This window comes from Heterodontus francisci, chromosome 4 (genome assembly GCF_036365525.1).
Source record: "Heterodontus francisci isolate sHetFra1 chromosome 4, sHetFra1.hap1, whole genome shotgun sequence".
Taxonomy (NCBI): domain Eukaryota; kingdom Metazoa; phylum Chordata; class Chondrichthyes; order Heterodontiformes; family Heterodontidae; genus Heterodontus; species Heterodontus francisci.
The window spans coordinates 41,168,770-41,195,146 of NC_090374.1; the positions used below are offsets into that span (position 1 = coordinate 41,168,770).

The 26,377-nt window shown below is 44.8% G+C and overlaps 1 protein-coding gene across 3 annotated transcripts in view; it reads left to right on the forward strand.

Annotated features, from left to right (window-relative positions):
* Positions 1–26,377, forward strand: part of snx25 (sorting nexin 25) — a 317,716-nt gene that overhangs the window by 258,866 nt on the left and 32,473 nt on the right. For all 3 annotated transcript variants that reach the window (XM_068029407.1, XM_068029409.1, XM_068029408.1), the window contains exon 11: positions 16,287–16,451. In XM_068029407.1, the coding sequence (XP_067885508.1) occupies positions 16,287–16,451 (165 nt within the window). The remainder of the gene's footprint in view (positions 1–16,286; positions 16,452–26,377) is intronic.

The following is a 26,377-nucleotide window of genomic DNA, read 5'->3' on the forward strand; positions in this document are numbered from 1 at the left end:
CAATAGGTTGAAACCCTGCATTGGAAGCTCAGAATGACCCTGACTGTCACTACCCCAGTGACCATCTTACACTGTAGGTAAACTTTAACTAAGGGAACCTTCACGCATTTGCAAGTAAGCCCTTTTACTAATATTTGGTATTTGTTCTGCTTTCCGGTGGCATTTCTGCCAGTTTGGCTGCCAGTAGTGTTTGAGAACAAGTGATATCCTGGGGATTGTTGTCTCTTTGCCTGGTGCCTGGGATACAAAAGGAGTGATTTTCCTTTTTGTAAAAAAAAAACTTCTGGTAGGTATTTTGTTCTTGGGTGATATTAGAGCCCATGATCATTACTTTCTTAGCTACTGGCTTGAATATAGCACCCCTGTTGGTTTTTTGGAATACCAACAATCTGCCTTGACATGCCCAGATTTTCCACACTGAAAACACATTCGGCGTGCCCCTACTGTTTTATCACTTGGGTTCCTGCTTTTAAAAGTTGGAGACTGATCTGGTTTGCCTTCCCTACTCTCCTTTTCTCTCGAGCCCATTTCTGTTTCATCTGCATCCTTGCTATCTCTCCCCAGCCTGTAAGAGTTACTATATCTAAATTTATTCTGAGTTATGGGTCTCTGTATTAACTCATAGTCGTCGGCCATTTCTGCTGCTTCTCTCACTCGTGTAACTCTTAATTGGGATGCTATTTTTAAATTCTTCCAGCAACATCACTTCTCTCAAATTTTCGTATGAGGGTTCCAGCTTGAAAGATCATAACTAGCGATCAAAAGCCATATGTTTAATTCTTTCAAATTCAGTGCAAGTCTGGGCGAGTTTTTTCCTTTAGTGTCTCTGAATTTCAGTCGGTAGACTTCTGTTGCTAACTCATATCCGTTAATAATTGCAGTTTTACTTTGTTCATAACCAGAGCAGCTCTCTTCTGATAACAGAGAAAAGGCTTCATGAGCCCTACTCACGAACCCGCCTTTTAAGAGGAGGGTCCAAAATTCTTTCGGCCATTTTAGTCTGGTAGTTACTTCCTCAAAGGAGATAAAAATATGACTCAACCACCTCCTCATTAAATTTTGGAACTGACTGTGTATGACTCAATAGATTCATAGTATATCAAAGTTTTGTTCTGAATTGAGGACATTGTTTGAATTGCTGGCAGCATTTTCTATTTGGGTTTGCAGCATTTGTAACTCAAACTGTTTCGCCTCTCCTCTTCTTCCTTCTGAAACTGCACCTCCTCTCTTTTCAACTGCAACTGTATTTCTTCCCTTTTCATCTGCAGCTGGATTCTAGCTAGAGCAACCTTTTCAGCTCGGTTAACTGAACATTCCGGTGGTCGGGTCGGGCGCAGGATAAAAAATGAAAGGACTGTGGTCGGGCTCGGGTTGGATGTGGTTCTTTCGGGCTCGGGTCGGGTTTCATTTGCAAACCCGAGCAGGCCTTTAGTTTTAATCCCTTGTGTTTTATTTTTCAAATAAACAGACAGCGACAGGTTTTCTTGTAGTTTTACCATAAACCATAGAACCATAGAAAAATTACGGCACAGAAGGAGGCCATTCAGCCCATCGTGTCTGCACCGGCCGACAAAACTAGCCGCCCAATCTAATCCCATCTTCCAGCACCTGGTCCGTCGTCTTGCAGGTTACAGCACTTCAGGTGCGTGTCCAGGTACCTTTTAAATGAGCTGTGGGTTTCTTCCTCCATCACCATTCCTGGTAATGAATTCCAGACACCCACCACCCTCTGGGTGAAAAAGTTTTTCCTCATGTCCCCTCTAATCTTTCTACCAATCACCTTAAATCTGTGCCCCCTACCAGTTGACCTCTCTGCTAGGGGAAACAGGTCCTTCCTGTCTACTCTATCTAGGCCCCTCATAATTTTGTACACCTCAATTAAGTCACCCCTCAGCCTCCTCTGTTCTAAGGAAAACAACCCTAGCTGATCCAATCTTTCCTCATAGCTGCAACTGTCAAGCCCTATTAACAATCTTGTAAATCTCCTTTGTACCGTCTCCAGAGCAATTCTGTCCTTCCTGTAAATGTGGTGACCAGAACTGTACGCAATACTCCAGCTGTGGCCGAACCAGCTTTTTATACAGTTCGAGCATTACATCCCTGCTTTTGTATTCTATACCTCAGCCAATAAAGGAAAGCATTCCATATGCCTTCTTCACTCTATCTACCTGTCCTGCCACCTTCAGGGACCTGTGAACCGGCACCGCAAGGTCTCTCACTTCCTCTGCTCCTCTCAATATCCTCCCACTTATTGTGTATTCCCTTGCTTTATTTGCCCTCCCCAAAAGCAATACCTCACACTTCTCCAGATTGAATTCAGTTTCCCACTTTTCCGCCCACTCAACCAAACCATTGATATCATTCTGGAGTCTACAGCTATCCTCTTCACTATCAACTACATGGCCAATTTTTGTGTCATCAGCAAATTTCCCAATCATGCCTCCCACATTTAAGTCCAAATCATTAATATATACCACAAACAGCAAGGGACCCAACACTGAGCCCTGTGGAACGCCACTGGAAACCACTTTCCATTCGCAAAAGCATCCGTCGACTACTACCCTTTGTTTCCTGTCACTGAGCCAATTTTGGATCCAACCTGCGACATTCCCCTGTATCCCATGTACTTTCATTTTACTGACCAGTCTGCCATGTGGGACCTTATCAAATGCCTTACTAAAATCCATGTAGACAACAGCCACTGCACTACCCTCATCAATCCTCTTTGTTATTTCCTCAAAAAACGCAATTAATTTAGTAAGACATGACCTTCCCTTAACAAATCCATGTTGACTACCCCGATTAATCTATGTCTGTCTAAGTGGCAGTTTATCCTGTCCCTCAGAATCGATTCCAACAACTTACTCACCACCGAGGTCAGACTGACTGGCCTATAATTATTTGGCCTATCCTTTGCACCCTTTTTAAACAATGGTGTAACATTCGCAGACCTCCAATCCTCTGGCACCTCACCCATGTCCAGTGCGGATTTGAAAATGCTCCTCAGTGCATCCACTATTTCCTCTGCTGTGACCAGGTAAGAAAGGTGTCTAGGGGTCTTTCTCAGCCTTCACCTGTCTTATTGTAACAGGGTTTAATTTTAAACGCACCATGTTTTGAGCTCCCTCTTGGTGAATCCTAGTTCACCACTTCCAATTATAAGGCAAAGAAACCAGGTTTCTCAGTTTTAAAGAAGAAAAGTGAAATTTTATTAAACTTAAACACTAATTCAGTTAATGCCTACGAATTCACGCCACGCCCCACACTAGCATGCATACGCGATACACATATGCAAATAGAGACAGAAAAGAGCAGAAGGAAAAATAGTGGAGAAGTTTGAGGCAATCTCTGAAGGGGGTTTGTTACTGTGCTTCAAGCTCACTGTAGAGTCCTGATTGTAAGTAATTCTTGCTTTTCGTCGGGGCCCAGTATTCTTCTTAAACTTTGTTCACTGTAGGAGACTTTTCTCTCTTGGGGTTCATGTGTTTTCAATGGGTCTTCAGTTCCGTGAGAAAGATGAGAGCAGGCAGGAGAGAAGTCTTTTCAGTCCAGGAGCAAACAGCTTTCTGAGTTTTAAAACTCTGGCAAGTTCAAATTCAAAAGACTCCAACAGCCAGTTAGTCATGTGACTAAAAACGTCTGTTTGTGTATTCCGCCATTTTAGCAGTTAACCTGGAATGCTAGCTTCTCCACCTTCAACGTCTGGTAATCAAAAGTTCATTGTGGATTAAATTGGAGCAGTGAGTGGCCCCTTTGTCCTTTCCAAGTACTGTCTGTTACAATGCAAATGTCTTTCCAGTCAAGGGTCTGGTGCTTTTTAAAAAAAAACATGTTCTTTCTTTACTCCAGTAACAGTTTAAAAATCAATGTTCAAGTGGTGAAATTAATGTTTCTCATTCTGGGCAGATGGGGGCCTGCATGACACCTTCACACCCAGGGGAATTTAATGCGATTCGGAAAAAAAACTGCGCATTTCATTAAAAGGTTTGAGAGAAATATAAGATACAGAAAGAAAAACCATGCATTTCTCTCATCCATTTCCATTCATTCATCAATCTTAAAGCCTATTAAAACTGTCTTTTCTGGGTGCCACTGCTGCTTTAATTTCCCCTTTGTGACATCCCAGTAACTATGTGGTTCTTTGGGGAAGCTTTTCCTCAGTTTGCCCATTGCCATGACTGCCTAGGTTTTGTTCCTGTTGAGATAATGTTTTTTCCAGGAGAGTTAGTAGTGGGCGGCTCTATCCTGAATGCTCTTTCAGTGTTTTGCTGAGTCATGCAAAGGCTTTTGGCTTCAGAGGATGGGTGGTTCCCTTTTCCCCTGACTGCGAGGGAGAATTCTTTGTTAATCTCCCCTTTGTTCTCTGGGAGACTCCTACCTGTAGGTACATGTGCAGACTTGAGTGCCCTCTCCTTTGGCACTTCAACTAGGTGAGGCATTACCCTCACGGTTTCAATGCCCCCTAGAGGTCTCTCTTTATCTTTGCAGGTTCCTGTAAATGCTGTTAGCAACTCTAGAGGGGTGCTTCTAGAGTTTGCATTTACATAGGAGGATGTAGGGACTAATTTTTCAAATTTTTGGGGTTGGCTGACCAGACAGTAGGGATTTTCATCCGGGATTCCTCCCAGACTTCCATTAACCTGCCCTCTTGGTCACTTTTTTCCCTTCTGTTTCTAAACTTTTGCCAGCCATGTGCCTGCCAGTCCCCTTTTGTTTTCGATGGGGGTCCCTTACAGTTCACCAGCCCTCAGCTGGAGGGTCCTCCAAACACTGGTACAGAACTTAGGGGTACAGGTTTCACTGTAGGTTGGGGTTTCCCCTCAACTTGGCACATGTGGCAACTTCTGCAGTACTCCATCACATCTTTGTGGAGTTTTGGCCAGTCAAACTGCTGTCTTTTGCGGGCTTTGGTCTTTTGTATACCGGCATGTACAGCCACTGTAGTCTCGTGGGCCCTTCTTAATATTTCACTCCGGTACCTCTGTGGCACCACTAACTGATGAACGACTGTCCGCTCCTTGCCCTCAGGTCTGTGAGGAGAACTCCATTTCCTCATCACCTCTTTATTTCCTCTTGACAACTTGTTTTCCTTCCTACTGTGGTGTCATCGGCAAATTTAGCTACCATACATTTGGTCCCTTCATCCAAGTCATTGATATAAATTGTAAATAATTGAATGGCTCCAACACTCCACTAGTTACAGCTTGCCAACCCAAATAAGACCCATTTATCCCTACTCTTTGCTTACTGCGTGCACCCATCTCAAAAGGAACGTTGGTTCGACGTAGCTGGTTTCTTCTCTGCACGGCACATTCTGGATCGCTCGGAGGGAACATTGGGTGAGACTGGGGACTGCACTTGACATGAAGGCAGCATTTGACCAAGTGTGGCATCAAGGAGCCCGAGTAAAATTGAAGTCGGTGCGGAGAAAAACTCTCCACTAGTTGGAGTCATACCTAGTAATACCTAGCAGATTGGCGGCCAATCATCTCAGCCCCAGGACTTTGCTGCAGGAGTTCCTCAGGGCAGTGACCTAGGTCCACCCATCTTCAGCTACTTCATCAATGTTCTTCCTTCCATTATAAGGTCAGAAGTGGGGATGTTAGCTGATGATTGCGCAATGTTCAGTTCCATTTGCAATTCCTTGTATAATGAAGCCATCCATGCCTACATGCAGCAAGACCTGGACAGTATTCAGACTCTGGCTGATAATTGGCAAATAACATTCGTGCCAAACAATGACCATCTCCAACAAGAGAGATTCTAACCATCCCCCCCTTGACATTGAATGGCATTACCATTGACCAGAAACTGAACTGAACCAGCCTCATAAATACTGTGGCTACAAAATGATGTCAGAGGTTGGGAATTCACTGGTGAGGAACCCACCTTCTGACTCCCCAAATCATTTCCACCATCTCCAAGGCACCTCAGGAGTGTGATGCACTTGCCTGGATGAGTGCAGCTCCAACAACACTCAGGAAGCTCAATACCATCCAGGACAAAGCAACCTGCTTGATCAGCACCCCATCCACCACCTTCAACATTCACTCCCCCCACCACCGGCGCACAGTGGCTGCAGTGTGTACCATCTCCAAGATGCACTGCAGCAACTCACCAAGGCTCCTTCGACATCACCATCCAAACCCGCGACCTCTTCCACCTAAAAGAACAAGGGCAGCAGATACATCGGAACCCCATCTTCTGCAAGTTCCTATCCAAGTTGCACACTATCCTGATTTGGAACTATATCACCATTCCTTTGCTGTCGCTGGGTCAAAATTTCGGAACTCACTCTTTAACAGCACTGGGTGTACCTGCACCCCAAGGACTGCAGTGATCCAAGAAAATGGTTCACCACCATTTTCTTAAGGGCAATTATAGTTGGGCAATAAATGCTGGCCTTGTTAATATAGCCCACATCCCATGAATGCATTAAAAAATTCTATCCAAATCCTTCATGATTTTGAGTACCTCTATTCAATCTCCTTTTAATCTTCTCTGCTTTAAAAAGAACAATCCCAACCTCTCTAGTCTCTTGACGTAACTGAAGTCCCACATCCCTGGTACCATTCTAGTAAATCTCTCCTGCACCCTCTCCAAGACCATGACACCTTTTTGGAGCTTCTGTTGCTCACATCATTTGCTGAGAGGACAGGCAGTGCACCGACTCATTTGTCTTTTCCATTGCAGCCCTGTTGATTGGTAATTTCCCCCAGCTTCGGAGAAAGCCCCTGCCATGAAGACCTGGTTGAGGTGAAGAAATTGCAGCCTGGAATCTTTTGGGCCTCCTTATCTCGAGAGACAATGGATACGCGCCTGGAGGTGGTCAGTGGTTTGTGAAGCAGCGCCTGGAGTGGCTATAAAGGCCAATTCTGGAGTAACAGGCTCTTCCACAGGTGCTGCAGAGAAATTTGTTTGTTGGGGCTGTTGCACAGTTGGCTCTCCCCTTGCGCCTCTGTCTTTTTTCCTGCCAACTACTAAGTCTCTTCGACTCGCCACAATTTAGCCCTGTCTTTATGGCTGCCCGCCAGCTCTGGCGAATGCTGGCAACTGACTCCCACGACTTGTGATCAATGTCACACGATTTCATGTCGCGTTTGCAGACGTCTTTATAACGGAGACATGGACGGCCGGTGGGTCTGATACCAGTGGCGAGCTCGCTGTACAATGTGTCTTTGGGGATCCTGCCATCTTCCATGCGGCTCACATGGCCAAGCCATCTCAAGCGCCGCTGACTCAGTAGTGTGTATAAGCTGGGGATGTTGGCCGCTTCAAGGACTTCTGTGTTGGAGATATAGTCCTGCCACCTGATGCCAAGTATTCTCCGAAGGCAGCGAAGATGGAATGAATTGAGACGTCGCTCTTGACTGGCATACGTTGTCCAGGCCTCGCTGCCGTAGAGCAAGGTACTGAGGACACTGTATTCCAGCCTGGAATAGCTTGTAGAATTGTGAATCCTTGGATACAATGCAGCAGCATTAAATTAGGAGGGAAGAAGAGAATTGAACAACAAACATGCCAGCACATATTACAACATAAATGGAGGGTTACGCCAGCAAGAGTTACATGACTACTTTCTTTCTGCCTATGCACCAGATATGAAGTTTTTGCCCTTTCTTGCCCCCAGCACAATTCAAATTGAATGAGAAGGGAATGAAACTGGCAGCTGCATAACTGCACTGGCCCCAATAGCACTCTTCAACTTGGCAGATAGGAGATCAAGTCCCACTAAAAGCTGAAATATTTTGAATGCTGCTGTCTGTGATTCCTCAGATAGGGATAGCCTTACAGAATGGCTGACAAAAGAAAGGTAGGTTTCCATCACCCTCATAATGTCGCAGTTGTACCATAGCAAGTGGTGCAGTACAAGGAGCATGTTCAATCGCGGTATGAGTTTTCATCTTTGTTAGTTGGGGAAGATGTTTACCACCTTTAATTGCCTGTTGAAGTACTAATATTTGAAGAGATGTTGGGATAGTCAACTCTTTAGAAGCTGGAAGTAAAAAAAAAAGCGTGCTGGGACTAACTACTTGAAGTTTTTAACCTTTTTGAAAAAAAACATGCAGTAGTCCCCTGTTGGAATGTATGAAAGCTGCACTGCTCTCAATTGCAGTATGGCTAGACAAACTGGAATTTCCAGCCTTTCCTGGGTTCCTAACTTCTCACCAAGATTTGACTCTCTGACACAAAATGGTCAGGTAATAGCTTTCCAGATACCATTATGTTTGAGCTAGTTGAATACCCGGCTGCTCATTAAGTCAGTTCGTGAGAATTTTTGGACAGCCAACTAGAAGGTTGTAGTTTTATTTGAGTTCGAGCAGTGTAAGGTTTGGGAGATTGTGAACTTGCACGCTGGATCAGAGGATAATCATAGAATAGAAACAGAAATTTACGGCAAGTGTTCACACCAGATAACAAGTAGCCATCCAGCCTAGTCCCACATTCCAACTCTTGATCCGTAGCCTTGTAGGTTATGGCACTCTATACCCCCTACATTCAAGTCCAAATCATTGATTATTTTTTTATTCATTCAGTCATGGGATGTGGGCGTCACTAACCAGGCCAGCATTTATTGCCCATCCCTAATTACCCTTGAGAAGGTGGTGGTGAGCTGCCTTCTTGAACTGCTGCAGTCCTTGGGAGGTAGGTACACCCACAGTGCTGTTAGGAAGAGAGTTCCAGGATTTTGCCCCAGCGACAGTGAAGGAACGGCGATATAGTTCCAAGTCAGGATGGTGTGTGACTTGGAGGTGAACTTGCAGGTGGTGCTGTTCCCATGCAATTGCTGCCCTTGTCCTTCTAGTTGGTAGAGATCGCGGGTTTGGAAGATGCTGTCGATGGAGCCTTGGTGCGTTGCTGCAGTGCCTCTTTTTATTTTTATTTTTATTTATTTAGAGATACAGCACTGAAACAGGCCCTTCGGCCCACCGAGTCTGCACTGACCATCAGCCACCCATTTATACTAAACCTACAATAATTCCATATTCCTACCACATCCCCACCTGTCCCTATATTTCCCTATCACCTACCTATACTAGGGGCAATTTATAATGGCCAATTTACCTATCAACCTGCAAGTCTTTGGCATGTGGGAGGAAACCGGAGCACCCGGAGGAAACCCAAGCAGACACAGGGAGAACTTGCAAACTCCACACAGGCAGTACCCAGAATTGAACCCGGGTTGCTGGAGCTGTGAGGCTGCAGTGCTAACCACTGCGCCACTGTGCTGCCCTACTGCGCCACTGTGCCGCTGTGTAGATGGTACACAGTGCTGCTACTGTGCGTCGGTGGTGGAGGGAATGAATGTTTGTAGATGGGATGCAAATCAAGTGGGCTGCTTTGTTCTGGATGGCATCGAGCTTCTTGAGTGTTGTTGGAGCTGCACCCATCCAGGCAAGTAGAGAGTATTCCATCACACTCCTGACTTGTGCCTTGTAGATGGTGAACAGGCTTTGGGGAGTCAGGAGGCGAGTTACTCGCCGCAGGATTCCTAGCCTCTGACCTGCTCTTGTAGCCATGGTATTTATATGGCTACTCCAGATCAGTTTCTGGACAATGGTAACCCCTAGGATGTTGATAGTGGAGGATTCAGTGATGGTAATGCCATTGAATGCCAAGGAAAGATGGTTAGATTCTGTCTTGTTGGAGATGGTCATTGCCTGGCACTTGTGTGGCGCGATTGTTACTTGCCACTTATCAGCCCAAGCCTGGATATTGTCCAGGTCTTGCTGCATTTCTACACGGACTGCTTCAGTGTCTGAGGAGTCGCGAATGGTGCTGAACATTGTGTAATCATCAGTGACCATCCCCACTTCTAACCTTATGATTGAAGGAAGGTCAATGATGAAGCAGCTGAAGATAGTTGGGCCGAGGACACTACCGTGTGGAACTCCTGCAGTGATGTCCTGGAGCTCAGATGATTGACCTGCAACAACCACAACCATCTTCCTTTAAGCTAGGTATGACTCCAAGCAGCAGAAAGTTTTCCCCCTGATTCCCATTGACTTCAGTTTTGCTAGGGCTGCTTGATGCCATACTTGGGTCATATGCTGCCTTGATGTCAAGGGCAGTCATTCTTACCTCACCTCTCGAGTTCAGCTCTTTTGTCCATGTTTGAACCAAGGCTGTAATGAGGTCAGGAGCTGAATGGCCCTGGCGGAACCCAAATTGAGCGTCACTGAGCAGGTTATTGCTAAGCAAGTGCTGCTTGATGGCACTGTTGATGACACCTTCCATCACTTTACTGATGATTGAGAGTAGACTGATGGGGCGGTAATTGGCTGGGTTGGACTTGTCCTGCTTTTTGTGTACTGGACATACCTGGGCAATTTTCCACATTGCAGGGTAGATGACAGTATTGTAGCTGTACTGGAACAGGTTGGCTAGGGGCGCGGCAAGTTCTGGAGCACAGGTCTTCAGTACTATTGCCGGAATATTGTCAGGGCCCATAGCCTTTGCAGTATCCAGTGCCTTCAATCCTTTCTTGATATCACGCAGTGTGAATCGAATTGGCTGAAGTCTGGCATCTGTGATGCTGGGGACTTCAGGAGGAGGCCGAGATGGATCATCAGCTCGGCACTTCTGACTGAAGATTGTTGCAAATGCTTCAGCCTTTTCTTTCGCACTGATGTGCTGGGCTTCCCCACCATTGAGGATGGGGATATTTGTGGAGCCACCTCCTCCAGTTAGTTGTTTAATTGTCTACCACCATTCACGACTGGATGTGGCAGGACTGCAGAGCTTAGATCTGATCCATTGGTTATGGGATCGCTTAGCTCTATCTATCGCATGCTGCATACGCAGTTAGGCATGCAAATAGTCCTGTGTTGTAGCTTAAGCAGGTTGATGCCTCATTTTGAGGTATGCCTGGTGCTGCTCCTGACATGCCCTCCTGCACTCTTCATTGAACCAGGGTTGGTCTCCTAGCTTGATTGTAATGGTAGAGTGGGGTATATGCCAGGCCATGACGTTACAGATTGTGGTTGAGTACAATTGTTCTGCTGTTGATGGCCCACAGCGCCTCATGGATGCCCAGTTGTGCATTGCTAGATCTGTTCGAAATCGATCCCATTTAGCCCAGTGGTAGTGCCACACAATACGATGGACGGTATCCTCAATGTGAAGGCGGGACTTCGTCTCCACAAGGACTGTGCGGTGGTCACTCCTACCAATACTAACATTGACAGATGCATCTGCGGAAGGCAGATTGGTGAGGATGATGTCAAGTATGTTTTTTCCCCTCTTGTTGGTTCCCTCACCACCTGCCACATACCCAGTCTAGCAGATATGTCCTTTAGGACTCAGTCAGCTCGGACAGTAGTGGTGTTACAGAGCCACTCTTGATGGACATTGAAGTCCCCCACCCAGAGTACATTCTGCGCACTTGGCACCCTCAGTGCTTCCTCCAAGTGATGTTCAACATGGAGTACTGACTCATCAGTTGAAGAAGGGTGGTAGGTGGTAATCAGTAGGAGGTTTCCTTGTCCATGTTTGACCTGATGCCTTGAGACTTCATGGTGTCTGGAGTTGATGTTGAGGACTCCCAGGGCAATTCCCTCCCGACTATATACCATTGTGCCACCACCTCTGCTGGGAAGTCCTGCTGGTGGGACAGGACATACCCGGGGATGGTGATGGCAGTGTCTGGGACATTGTCTGTCAGGTATGATTCCGTGAGTATGACTATGTCAGGCTGTTGCTTGACTAGTCTGTGGGACAGCTCTCCCAACTTTGGCACAAGCCCCCAGATGTTAGTAAGGAGGACTTTGCCGGGTCGACAGGGCTTGGTTTGCCATTGTCGTTTCCGGTGCCTAGGTCGATGCCGGGTGGTCCGTCCGGTTTCCTTTTTCATTGACTTCGTAGCAGTTAAATACAATTGAGTTGCTTGCTAGGCCATTTCAGACAGCATGTAAGAGTGAACCACATTGCTGTGGGTCTGGAGTCACATGTAAGCCAGACCAGGTAAGGACAGCAGATTTCCTTCCTTAAAGGACATTAGTGAACCAGATGGGTTTTTAGAACAATCGGCAATGGTTTCATGGCCATCATTAGACCAGCTCTTAATTCCAGATTTATTAATTGAATTCAAATTCCACCTTCTGCTGTGGTGGGATATACCACAAAAAGCAAAAGACCTGGTACTGAGCCCTGCAGAACCCTACTGGAAACAGCCTTCCTGTAATTAAAAACACCCATCGACCATTATCCTTTGCTTCCTTCAAATTTTGGATCCAACTTGCCACTGTGCCTTGGATCCCCTGGGCTTTTACCTTTGTGACAAGTCTGCCATGTGGGACCTTATCAAAAGCCTTGCTAAAATCCATATAGACTACATCTAGGGGCGGTGCAGTGGTTAGCACTGCAGCCTCACAGCTCCAGCGACCCGGGTTCAATTCTGGGTACTGCCTGTGTGGTGTTTGCAAGTTCTCCCTGTGTCTGCGTGGGTTTTCTCCGGGTGCTCCGGTTTCCTCCCACAAGCCAAAAGACTTGCAGGTTGGTAGGTAAATTGGCCATTATAAATTGCCCCTAGTATAGGTAGGTGGTAGGGAAATATAGGGACAGGTGGGGATGTGGTAGGAACATGGGATTAGAGTAGGATTAGTATAAATGGGTGCTTGATGGTCGGCACAGTCTCGGTGGGCCGAAGGGCCTGTTTCAGTGCTGTATCTCTAAACTAAACTAAACTAAACATCAAATGCAGTATTTTCATTGATCTTCCTTGTTACCTCCTCAAAAAATTCCATCATGTTAGTCAGACACGCACTTCCATTAACAAATTCATGCTGATTGTCTTTGATTAATCTGTGTCGCTCTAAATGAAAATAATCCTGCCCCTCAGAATTTTTTCCAATAATTTTCCCACCGCCGAGGTTAGGCTAACTGGCCTATGATTACTCAGTCCATCCCTTTCTCCTTTTTTAAACAATGGTACAACATGAGCTGTCCTCCAGTCCTCTGGCCCCCCACTTGTAACCAGAAAGGATTGGAAAACTATGGTCAGAGCCTCTGCTATTTCTTCCCTTGCTTCTCTTAACACCCTAGGATACATTTCATCTGGGCCTGGGGATTTATCCACTTTCAAAGATATTAAACTCCTTAATACTTCCTCTCTCATTATGTTCTAATAATTCAGACTCTTTGTCCCTGATTGTAATGTCTGTGTTAGCCCCCTCTTGTTAAAACAGACGCAAAGTATTCATTAAGAACCATACTTACATACTCCGACTCCACACACAGGTAACCCTTATGGTACCTAAAAGGCCCAACTCTTCCTTTAGTTATCCTCTTGCTCTTTGTATTTATAAAAAAATCTTTGAGTTCTCCTTGATTTTATTTGCCAATATTTCTTGATGCCCTCTCTTTGCTTTCCTAATTTCCTTTTTAATTTCATCCCTACACTTTTTATACTCCTCTAGGTTTTCTGCAGTATTGAATCCTCTGTATCTGTCATAAGCTTCCCTTTTTTCCTTTATCCTTTCCTTGAAGGCGCATGACATGCAGGAGGCTCTAGATTTGTTGAACGCACCCTTTTGCTTCAAGGAAACATACTTGCTCTGAACCCTCACTATCTCTTCCTTGAATGCCTGCCACTGATCTGGCACCTTCAAGTAACTGTTTCCGGTCCTCTTTAGCTAAATCACATCTCGGCTTAGTAAAATTAGCTTTTCCCTATTTTCCCCATTCCTGGTCTATCTTTGACCTTTTCCCTAAATCTAATTGAATTATGATCACTTCCACCGTAGTGCTCCCAAACTGATACCCCATCCACCTACCCAGCTTCATTCCCTAAAACTAAGTACAGAACCACACCCTCTCTTGTTGGGCTTGCTACGTACTGGCTAAAAAAAAACTCCTGAATGCATTTTAAGAATTCTGCTCCCTCTGTGATTTTCACACTAGTTCTATCCCAGTTAATATTAGGGTAGTTAAAATCCCCCTCTATTACTACCCTATTGTTTTTGCACTTCTCAGAGATTTTCCTACATATTTGCTCTTCTATCTCCCTCTGACTGTTTGGGGATCTAGTGCACTCCCAGTAGTGTGATTACTTCATTAGTTTAGTTTAGAGATACAGCACTGAAACAGGCCCTTCGGCCCACCGAGTCTGTGCCGACCATCAACCACCCATTTATACTAATCCTACACTAATCCCATATTTCTACCACATCCCCACCTGTCCCTATATTTCCCTACCACCTACCTATACTAGGGGCAATTTATAATGGCCAATTTACCTACCAACCTGCAAGTCTTTTGGCTGTGGGAGGAAACCGGAGCACCCAGAGGAAACCCACGCAGACACAGGGAGAACTTGCAAACTCCACACCGGCAGTACCCAGAATTGAACCCAGGTCGCTGGAGCTGTGAGGCTGCGGTGCTAACCACTGCGCCACTGTGCCGCCTTCTTGTTCTTTAGTTCAACCATATGGCCTCATTTGATGATCCTTTTACCATATCACCCCTCCTCACAGCTACAGTTGTTTCTTTAATTAATACTGTGACCCGCCCCACTTTTTATCTCCTCTATCTTGTCTGAAAGCCCTGTAATCAGGAATGTTGAGCTGCCATTCCTGCCCTTTCAGCCATGTCTCAGTGATAGCTGTAATATCATACTCCCGTGTGTCAATCTGTGCTTTCAGCTCATCTGCCTTATTCCCTAGACTTCTCGCATTGAAGTATATACCAATTAGCACTGCCAAACGTTGATGTCGATTTTCTAGCCTTTGTTTCCTCTGCCTTCCAAACAAGCTTACTAATTTTCTGCTTTCCAGTTCCACCTTTTCTCCTCTCCCTTCTGAATCTACTCTTAGGTTCCCATCCCTCTGTCAAACTAGTTTAAATCCTTCCCAACGGGGCGAGTGAAACGCCCAGCGAGGATATTGGCCCTTACCCTGTTGAGGTACAACCTGTCTGCCTTGTACAGTTCCCACCTCCTCCAGAAACAGTCCCAATGCCTCAGGAATGTCGATCCCTCCTTCTTGCACCATCTGTCCAGCCACGTATTCATCAGCACTATCGTCCTATTTCTGTATTCCGTAGCATGTGACGCTAGGAGTAATCTAGAGATTGCTAACTTTGAGGTCTTGTCCTGCTTTTCAGTCTCTCCTAGTTCCCTAAACTCTCTTTCTGCCTATGTCATTGGTGCCGACATGGACCTCTGGATGTTCGCCCTCCCCCCTCAGAATTTCTTGCAGATGCTGAGTTACCATCCTGGAGTCACATCTGTGTCTACATCTGTCTGTTCCCCTCACTATCGAATCCCCTACAATTATTGCTCTTCCACTCTTCTTTCCCTCTGTTAGCTGATCTGAGCCGAGGTTGCTGTTTAAATGACCTCTGCATCTCAGAATAGGGAGTGGAAATGCAGATGGATTTCCTCTCTTGTTACTTGTGCTTGTATATGGACTTCAAATCAGGACATGATCGAGATTGACTGTGATACCCTTCACCCCCACATTGTTCCAAAGCCTGCTGATATTTGCTGTCAAAGCTTGTGATAAAGGACACTGGGATGATTTACTAAAGTACTGAAGGACAAGGGGATGAAGGGATATTGGAACAGGGTGGGTAAATGTGATTAGTCTATTTGCTTGCATGGAGGATAAACATCAGCATGGACTAGTTGGACCAAGGGATCTGCTTTCATGTTGTAACTTCTCTATTTCTAAGGAGGGTAACCATGGGGCTATAGCTTTGGAAGAAGTTTACTCATTCAGGAGAATAGTTGGTGGGTGGAGGGAAGGGTTAAGAAAAATGGACTCCTGTTTTTTTTTTGAACTGAGTTAATCTCTTCCTACTGTTCTCAATTGCAAAGGCAGATGAATGATTTGTTCCCAGGCCACCAACTGCAACAGACCTTCAGTCAGGAGCTTCTTCCATCTCTTTGGGAACCTGCATTAGCCTCTGTTCAACACAAATCCACAAAGCTGCATTCTGGATGAGTTACTTAAGCAGAGAATGTTATTCTGTGGCATTACATACTGAAATGCCTGTACTTGTAGTGCTACAAGGCTGAGACAGTCTAATACCAGACAGCCCCACTTGTTTCAGCCATGGCTTCTGTCATCTGATCATGGTGTCTAGATGTGCCGTGATGTAGGCTGATGTTTGGTGGCAAGCATCATGGTTGAGATGAAAAATCATCATAACCAGTCAAAAACTGATGTTTATTGAGGAACCTGATGCTATTTGTTAATTTTGATTGCACAAATTGACCATAAATAATGGTTTGCTATGTATATTGTATTTAACTTTCATCTAAACCCCATTCCTCTTTCTTCCAGAACCAGGTTTGTGAGAGTTGTGAGGAAGTCTTGGATGAAGGGAGCAGTGGCATTAATGAGCAGGCCAGCTATGCTGTAAACAAACTACGACAGCTAAATGAGAAACTTGAATACAAGAGACAAGCTCTGGGCTCCATCCAGAACTCACCAAAACCTGACAGAAAGGTATGATTCCGTGCCCAGGAGTTCAGTCCAGTTTGTGACATTTCAAGAAAATAGTCATTTAGTAGTACAGAACTTTAGTATTGCTGAAGATAGAGACGTGTTGTCGAAGCCTTTCATCTTGCGCTCATCAGGGCAATCCACAAGAACTGCCAATATAAGGGAAAACAACAACTTGTACTGCATGAGAGGAGAGTGCTGATTCGTTGGGAAGTGAACTCTGATGGGTAAAGACGTTGCCGTGGAGAATGCACCTGTTTACAGTGACTGACAGTTAACTGCCAAGCTTTGTTTGAAATTTAAACCAGGCAGCTTGACTCTGGTCAAAGCATTGCCCTGAGGAATGAACCAGCGAATGGCTGTCACTTATTTTGTTCAGCTGAAACAGGCGCAATGTTTGTACATATTCTTTCTGTCTGCAAAGAACAGGGCCCTGTGTATTAATATATGTTGCTTCCAGTACGCACAAATGAGCCACACTGTGAGCCCTGCTGACAATCTTAAATTGGTTGTCAGAGTAATTCTTAACACACTGTGGAGTATTTAGCAAATGTTGTCCAATCTAATGTTGGACACTGTGTTTTGAGTTTTGCAAGCACGGGCTGGTTGGGTATGGCCTGTACCTTGCCCATTGCGAACAGCAGAAGGGACATGTTGTTTGATATGATCCGCCAGTCTTTGGGACATACGGCGTATATACTGAGCATCACACTGGCGTTAAAATTCATATATCACATTACTCATTTGTGTGATAGGCAGGATGTCTTTTTTGGCTTGACGGCTGTATCCTGTTAGTGGTGAACACCCCATGTGTTGCTGCTGCTGCATAGTAGCAGTGTGAAACAGCTTGCTTTACCTGTTGCTCAAATTATTGGGATACATTACCCTTCCAGGGTAATTTGGGGTAGACTGAGCACTTTTCAGGGCCGAAATAGACGGCCTTAGGCCCATTCATAAGTTTGCACGATAGACAGCGAGAAATGATCTGATCAAGGTAGCCATTGGACCTGCCGCTCTACATGACGGGACAGCCTTGCTCGAAAGTAAGTTTGCTTGAAAGTAAAAAAAAAAATGCTTGCTGGGTGATGTATATGACAGGGTTCATCCTCACAGCTTGCTGCGTCCACCTATGTATGGGCTGCCCAAGGCACACAAAAGTGATGTCCCTCTTATCTATGACCAGTTTTGCACAACATGAATTGGCCAAATGGTTGGGTGAATTGTTACAACCAGCTTTGAGGAATTTTCCACATAAACGGTGAAGGATTCCTTCACATTTGCGAAGACCATATAGGACTTGCATATTGGTACGACCCAGAGAGAAAGGTGGCTAGGGGTCCCTCTCAGCCTTCACCTGGTCTTACTGTAACGGGGTTTAATTTTAAACACACTGTGTCTTTAGCTCCCCCTTGGTGAATCCTTGTTCACCACTTTCCAATTATAAGGCAAAGAAACCAGCACAAGCAGGCTTTGTTAGGTTTAAAGAAGAAAAGTTGAAGTTTATTAAACTTAAACTCTAATTAGGTTAATGCCTACGGATACACGACGCGTTCCACGCTAGCATGCATACGTGATACACGCATACAAAGAGAGTCTGAAAAGAGCAGAAGAAAAATAAAGTGGAAAAGTTTGAGGCAATATCAAGAGTTTTTGTTACGATTCTTCGAGCTCACTGTAGAGTACTTGATTGTAGGTAGATCTTGCTTTTCATTGTGGCTCAGTATTCTTCTTAATCCTTGTTCACTGTAGGAGACTTTTCTCTCTTGGGGTTCATGTGTCTTCAGTGGATTCAGAGGCTTGTGAGAAAGAGATGGGAGCAGACAGGAAAGAGATCTTCTCAGTCCAGGAGCAAGCAGACACTCTCAGTTCAAACTCTCTGTGGCCAGTTCAAAAGAAAACCCTGGAACAGCCAGGTAGTCATGTGACCAGCTGGTCTAACCAGTCCTAGCCCTTATGGATTGCGTCCTCCTTAGCAGGCCCTGGAATGTCCTTCCTCACCTTCGATGTCTGTTAATATGTAAATTTTTTTTCCAACCATGGCTGATCTGTTTAACAAATCATTTACTCGCTCCAACGACAGTTAATCAATGTTGATGACAAAACTGATGTGCCTCATTCTTGGCAGGTGGGGACCTAGCATGACAATATTGATAGCAATGCCGAGTCCATGTGCTCATTTGACAATGCTAGCCTATTCACCAATGTACCACTTCAGGAAGCCATAGATATTTGTGCTGCAGCACTATATCATGGTGATCTAGACCCACCACCGTTATGTGAATCAGTATTCATTGAACTTATGAACTCGGCAGCTCACGCAGTGGAGTTCAGCTTTAACAACATCAGATATGCCAAACAAATGGTGTTGCCATGGGATCCCCTCCAGGCCCAGCTCTCGCAAACATCTTTGTTGGGTTCCATGAGAAACATGTTTTTGCTGGAAAGACACCTAACCTCCTACGTCTTGCATATTTCCGATCTGTAGATGATAAGTTTGCTATATTCGAATCTGCAGCTGCATGCAATAATTTCTTTATACGTCTTAATGGGCTCCATCCTGTGCTTAAATTCAGCTTTGAAATGGAACAGTCAAATGAGCTCCCTTTCCTTGAGGTACTAGTTGAGAAATCTGTTCAGGGGTTCTCTACCACAGTCCACCACAAACCGACTTTCACTGGTCAATAGTTCACTAGTTGGGATTTCTACAGTTCCATGCGCTAAAAAATTGGCCTTATCAGCAACCTCGTAAATAGGGCCCAAGCCGTTTGCTCACCATGCAAGCTTGATGCTGATAAGATAATTTCTTGCTGTATATCGCGCAAACTTATGAATGGGCCTAAGGCCATCTTTTTCGGCCCTGAGAAGTGCCCAGTCTACCTCAAATTACCCTGGAAGGGTAAGGTATCCCAAAAATCTGAGCAACAGGTAAAGCTAGCTGTTTCACACTGCTACTATGCAGTAGCAACACGTGTGGTGTTCACCACTAACAGGATGCTGCCATCAAACCTAAAAGACGTCCTGCCTATCACACAAATGAGTAATGTGATATATGAATTTCAGTGCCAGTGTGATGCTAGGTATATAGGCCGTACATCCCAAAGACTGGCGGATCGTATCAAACAACATGTCCCTTCTGCTGTTCGCAATGAGCAAGGTACAGACCGTACTCAACCAGCCCGTGCTTGCAAAACTCAAAACACAGTGTCCAACATTAGATGTGATTCTATGATTGGGCAACATTTGCTAAATAATCCACAGTGTTCTAAGAATTATACTGACAACCAATTTAAGATTGTCAGCAGGGCTCACAGTGTGGTGCATTTGCACATACTGGAAGCTACATATATTAATACACAGGGCCCTTTTCTTTGCAGACAGAAAGAATATGTACAAACATTGTGCCTGTTTCAGCTGAACAAAATAAGTGACAGCCCTTCGCTGGTTCATTCCTCAGGGCAATGCCTTGACCAATCAGTCAAGCTGCCTGGTTTAAATTTCAAACAAAGCTTAGCAGTTAACTGTCAGTCACTGTAAACAGGTGCATTCTCCATGGCAACACCTCTACCCATCAGAGTTCATTTGCCAACCAATCAGCACTCTCTTCTCGTGCAGTATAAGTTGTTGTTTTCCCTTACATGGGTTATTCTTGTGGATTGTCCTGATGAGTGCAAGACAAACAGCTTCGACAACATGTCTATATTTTCAGCAATTTCAAGAAAAATAATGGACCTTCCTGGGCAGTATAAATAAACCTCTGTGTGTTCTCTGTATCACGCCACACCTCACAACTGCATTTATATTTTTGCCGCCTTGTCCAAAGTTTTCTCTGAAAGATTCATTGTTTTCGTGCAAAGATGCACATTTTTGCAATGCTGGGAACTTTATTAATCTTTCAGTTGATTTGTACAAGTGTTTTAAGATGCACGTATTTTATGTGATCTTTGAGTTGCAATATGTAACGACCATGCAAAGTTACCAAGTGCCAGCACAATTTCTAGCCAAATGTGTCCTTTTGGTTGCTTAAACAAATGTACAAGGAGCATAAATTAAAAATGACTCATGATGGCCTTCATATGAACATAGGAAAAGGAGTAGACCATTCAACTCCTCGAAGCTGTTCCGCCATTCAGTTAAATTATTGCTGATCAGTACCGCAACTCCATTTAACTGCTGTCTATCTCCCTTGATAATCTTATGTTAGAAAAGACTATTGATCTCAGTCTTGAATTCACACCCTCACCTTTGCAGTTGTGTTTGCTCTATCTTGCACACATGCAGTTTGTGTCGCAAATTAGACTGGCACATACGCTTGTGCTCAATAAAGTAGTGCTCCTTAACTATTGCTAGCAGTAGCGGGGTCTCTGATGAAAGTGGAATGTCACAAAGGGCAATGGGAATGCCAGTATTATTTTAATCATGGAAAGTGTAGATTAATTAAGGAAAGCCAGCATGGATTTGTTAAAGGCAAACCATGGTAAGCTAACTTGATTTAAGTTTTTCATGCAATAATAGAGATGGTTGCTGAGGGTAATGTGGTCATTTGATAAAGTACCACATAATACACTTGGCAGCAAGGTTGAAGTCCATGGAATAAAAGAGAAAGTGGCTGCATGGATATTAACTTAGCTGACAGGAAATAGTGAGTAGTCGTGAACTGTTGTCTTTCGGACTGGAGGGAGATGTACAGTGGGCTTTCCCAGGGTTCGGTATTAGGACTACTACTTTTTTTGATTTATATTAATGACCTAGATTTGGATGTACAGGGCACAATTTCAAAATTTGCAAATGGCAAAAAATTGGAAGTATTGTGAACTGTGAGGAGGCTAGTGATAGACTCCAAGAGGACATAGACAGGCTGGTGGAATGGGCGGACATCATGGAGATGAAATTTAAGGCAGACAACTGTGAAGTGAAACATTTTGGGAGGAAGAATCATCAAAATCATAGAAAGTTTAAGGCACAGAAAGAGGCCACTTGGCCCATCGTGTCTGTGCCAGCCGAAAAACGATCCACCTACTCTAATCCCACCTTCCAGCATTTGGTCTGTAGCCCTGCAGATTACGGCACTTGAGATGCATATCTAGACTCCTTTTGAATGAGTTGAGAGTTTCTGCCTCAACTACCCTTTCAGGCAGTCAGACCGTCACCACCCTCTGGGTGAAAAAGTTTTTCCTTATCTCCCCTCTAATCTTTCTACCAATCACTTTAAATCTATGCCCCCTCGTCACTGACCTCTCTGCTAAGGTGAATAGACACTTCACCTTCACTCGATCCAGGCCCCTCAAAATTTTGTACATTTCAATCAGATCTCCCCTCAGCCTCCTCTGTTCCAGGGAGAACAACCCCAGCCTATCCAATCTTTCCTCACAACTGCATTTTTTCAGTCCTGGCAACATCCTCATAAATCTCCTCTGCACCCTCTCATGCAATTACATCCTTTCTGCAATGAGTTGACCAGAACTGCACACAGTATTCAAGTTGTAGCTTAATCAATAAGTTATACAGTTCCAGCATAACCTCCCTGCTCTTATATTCTATACCTCGGCTAATAAAGGAAAGGATTCCATATGCCTTCTTAACCACCTTATCGACCTATCCTGCTACCTTCAGGGATCTGTGGACATTCACTCCAAGGTCCCTTGCTTCCTCTACACTTCTCAGTATTTTCCCATTTGTTGTGTATTCCTTTGCCTTATTTGACCTCCTCAAATGCATCACTTCACACTTCTCCAGGTTGAATTCCATTTTCTACTTTTCTGCCCATCTGACCAGACCATCAATATCTTCCTGCAGCCTACAGCTATCCTCCTCGCTATCTAACACACGGCCAATCTTTGTGGCATCCGCAAACTTCTTGATCATGCCGCCTACATTTACGTCCAAATCATTAATACATACCACAAAAAGCAGAGGACCCAGTACTGAGCCCTGCGGAACGCCACTGGAAACAGCCCTCCAGTCCCTAAAACACCCGTCAACAACTACCTTTTGTTTCCTGCCATTTCCCTGGGTCCCATGGGATTTTATCTTTTTAACCAGTCTGCCATGTGGGACCTCGTCAAAAGCCTTGCTAAGATCCATGTAGAGCACATCAACATCACTACCCTCATCTATCTTCCTTGTTACTTCTTCACAAAATTCGATCAAGTTGGTCAAACAATATCTTTCCTTAACAAACCCATGCTGACTATACTTGACTAACCCATGCCTTTCTAAGTGACAGTTTATCCTGTGACTCAGAATAGATCCAAATAATTTGAATGAGGAAAGGCAATATAAAATTCTAAAATGAGGTGCAGAAACAGAGAGACTTGGAGGTATCGAAGGTCAAGGGCAGCAGATGCATGGGAACAAATTCACCTCCAAGCAACACACCATCTTGACTAGGAACTATATCGCCGTTCCTTCACTGTCGCGGGGTCAAAATCCTGGAACTCCCTTCCGAACAGTGCAGTGGGTGTACCTACCTCACATGGACTGCAGTTGTTCAAGGAGGCAGCTCACCACCACCTTCTCAAGGGCAATTAGCGATGGGCAATAAATGCTGGCCTAGCCAGCAACGCCCACATCCTATGAATGAATTAAAAAAAAATTGTACCCTTCATTCTATATTGTCTCTGCATATTCTTCCTACCAAAATGAATCACTTCACATATCTCTGCATCGAACTCCATCTGCCCATTCTACCAACTTGTCTATGTCCTTTTGAAGTTCTACACTATCCTTCTCATGGTTCACAGTGCTTCCAAGTTTCTTATCATCTGCAAACTTTGAAATTGTGCCCTGTACCATGATGTAGGTCACTAATATACATCAGGAAAAACAAGGGTCCCAACACTGATCCCTGGGGAACTCCACTATAAACCTTCCTCCAGATGAAGAACATCCATTAACCACTACTGTTTGTTTCCTGTCACTCAGCCAATCTTGAATCCATGTTACTACCGTCCCTTTTATTCCATGAACTACAAGTTTGCTCACAAGTCTGTTATGTGGCACTGTATCAAATGCCTATTGAAAGTCCATGTACACCACATCAACAGCATTGCCCTCATCAATCCTCTCTGTTACCTCTTCAAAAAAAACCGGCAAGTTAGCTAAACATGATTTTCTGTTAAGAAATCCATGCTGGCTTTCCTTAATTAACTCGTATTTGTCCATGTGACTATTGATTTTGTCCCTAATTATTTTTTCTAGAAGTTTTCCCACCACCGAAGTTAAACTGACTGGCCTGTAATTGCTGGGCTTATCTTCACACCCTTTTTGAACAAGGGTGTAATGTTTGCAATTCTTCAGTCCTCTGGCACCACCCCCGAGTCTAAGGAAGATTGAAAAATTATGGCCAGTGCCTCTGCGCCTTCCACCCTCACTTGCCTCAGTATCCTTGGATGCATCTCATCCAGTCCTGATGCTTTATCCACTTTAAGTACAGACAGCCTATCTAATACTTCCTCTTTATCAACTTTAAACCCTTCTAGTGTCTGACTTACTTCCTCTTTTAACATTGCCTGGGTTGCATCTTCTTCCTTGGTAAAGACAGATGCAAAGTATTCATTTAATACCTCAGCTATGCCCTCTGCCTCCATGTGGCTCATTTTCTGATACCTCAAAGCCTCTCTATCCTCCACAAGGCTCAAGCTAGGACTGCAGTAGCATATTTGTCCCTCACCTAGATGGGTGCAGCTGCAAGAACACTCGAAGTTCGCACCAACCAGAGGAGAGCAGTGTTCTTGATCAGTGCTTCACCTGGGGATGAAATCCATTTCTACACTACTGTGGCTATCTATTTATTATTTTCAATTATTATGTGCACTTTAGAGGCTCACTAGGCTTACTTTGACAGCACCTCCCCTCCGTCTACCATCAAGAAGGGCAAGACATCAAGATCATGGGGATATCATCACCCTCAAGCTCCCATGTTACACACCATCCTAAGCTGGACGTACACTATTGTTCCATGTAGCTGGGTCAAAATTCACTACCTAACACAAATATGAGAACATTATCAGCACAAGGACTAGAGTTTCAAGGGGAAGGCTTACTACCAACTTCTCGGGGCAAAAAGGAATGAATAATAAATTTGGCCTTGCGGACACCATACATCCCAAGAACCAAAAGGCTGGTTATGGTATTTTGCGTGTTTAACTCTTCATTAGAGCTTGTTAATTCAATATGCATTTAAATCCTTTTTTAAAAATGCATTAAATTAATATCTAGTTTAGAATGGAAGTGAAGATGATCTTTGGGGCGCACTGTTTCTTCTAGGACCATGGAATAGGCTTCTGTGGATTGCAAGTGTCAGGATTGAGGAACCTAAGTTGGAAGGTTAGGGTGATCCTACACTTTTACCTGTGGGGATCAGGGCAAAAAAAATATCAGAGCTTCATTTTCTTTTTTGAAAATTCAACTTCTATTTATATATGTTTTTGCTATCAGAGTCATTACAGCAGAGCAGGAGGCCATTCAGCCCGTCGAGTTCATGCCAGCTCTCTGTGGAGCAATCCCATTCCGACGTTCAGTGCCCGCTGCCCTGCAAGTTTATTTCCCTCAAGTGCCCATCCAATTTCCTGTTGAAGTCCTGCCTCAATGAGCTGTCAGCCAGTCAGCGGGTCGGTAGCTCTTAGTCCCAGCAGCGCCACCGGGGGCGGTGGCCACTGCTGGGACTACACCCAGCTTCAGGAGGAAGAGGAAAGAAGACCTGGGAAAGGAGGTAAGTTTTTGCGGCCTCACTAGGGACGATTGGCCGGGCCCTGGCGAGGCAAGGGGAAGTGGTGGTGGGGGGGGGGAAGTGTTGTGCGTTGGGGGCAGTTGGAACTTTGGGGATGGCCTGCCGTGGGGCATTATTTATTGGCCACTTAAGGGCCTTGATTGGCCTGGGGCAGGCGGGCCATTGCCACCCTGCGTAAAATGGCAATGGGGACGGGAGGAGATCGGGAACAGCACCCGCCCCTCCCCCACCCCCCCGTCTTCCACTCAATTTTACGCCCCACCAGCCCGCTCGTTTGGGGGTCATAAAATTCCAGCCAATATCTCTATTTATGAAGCCAAAAATCCCATATGCTTTGCTAACTACTCTCTCAATATGTCCTGCCACTTTCAAAGATCTGTGCGTATGAATGCCCAGGAACCTCTGTCCCTGTACACCCTTGAGAACTGTACCATTTACTCTATATTACCTCTCCCTATTCCTTCTGCCAAAATGCGCAATCACACTTCTCCAGGGATAGGCACCAACATGTTGCACCAGGGACATTTGACAAAATTATTGATTCAGCCACAGACATGGGGGCAATTAATCAGTATAAAAAGTGTATAGCCAACCTCATGCCATCAAAACACAGTCTGATTTAAAACAAATTTCTCCCTATAAATTAAGTAGCTGAGCATACAAACATTAGTGGAGAACAGCACAACTGTATTAGCTAGCTAGCAAGCAAAATAGTACGCAATGCCAATACGAATTACATTTGTTGACAGAATAAAGCTAGCTACACCATGTCACAAGTGGACGGACCTTATTGAATGACCTCTGTGGATTCACACTGTATCAGGATTGCAAATTCATCCATTAAACCATGAAACCCAAGGATAGGATTGTTCTTGTGAAGTAGCCAAGACTAATTTATTCATCTTGACAGGCTGGACAACCATAGATTTCGCACTTCCACTGCCCCACCCCTCTCTGCCCAACCCACTGCGCCCCCCCCCCCCATAGTTTTCCGACGGGCTTTTAAAAAAAAACGGGAATCTGCCAGAAATCCCTGAAGCTGTCCAAAGTTTGGACACCGCTCTTCCTGCTCTCAGCACCTGTCAGCTGTGAAACTGACATTGCGATTTTCGTTTTAAAGCCGGTCTGGAAGAAGAAGCCAATGGGAAATTTCTCATCTCTGAAATTACCAGTCACGGACCTCAAAATTCTTTACCACAGA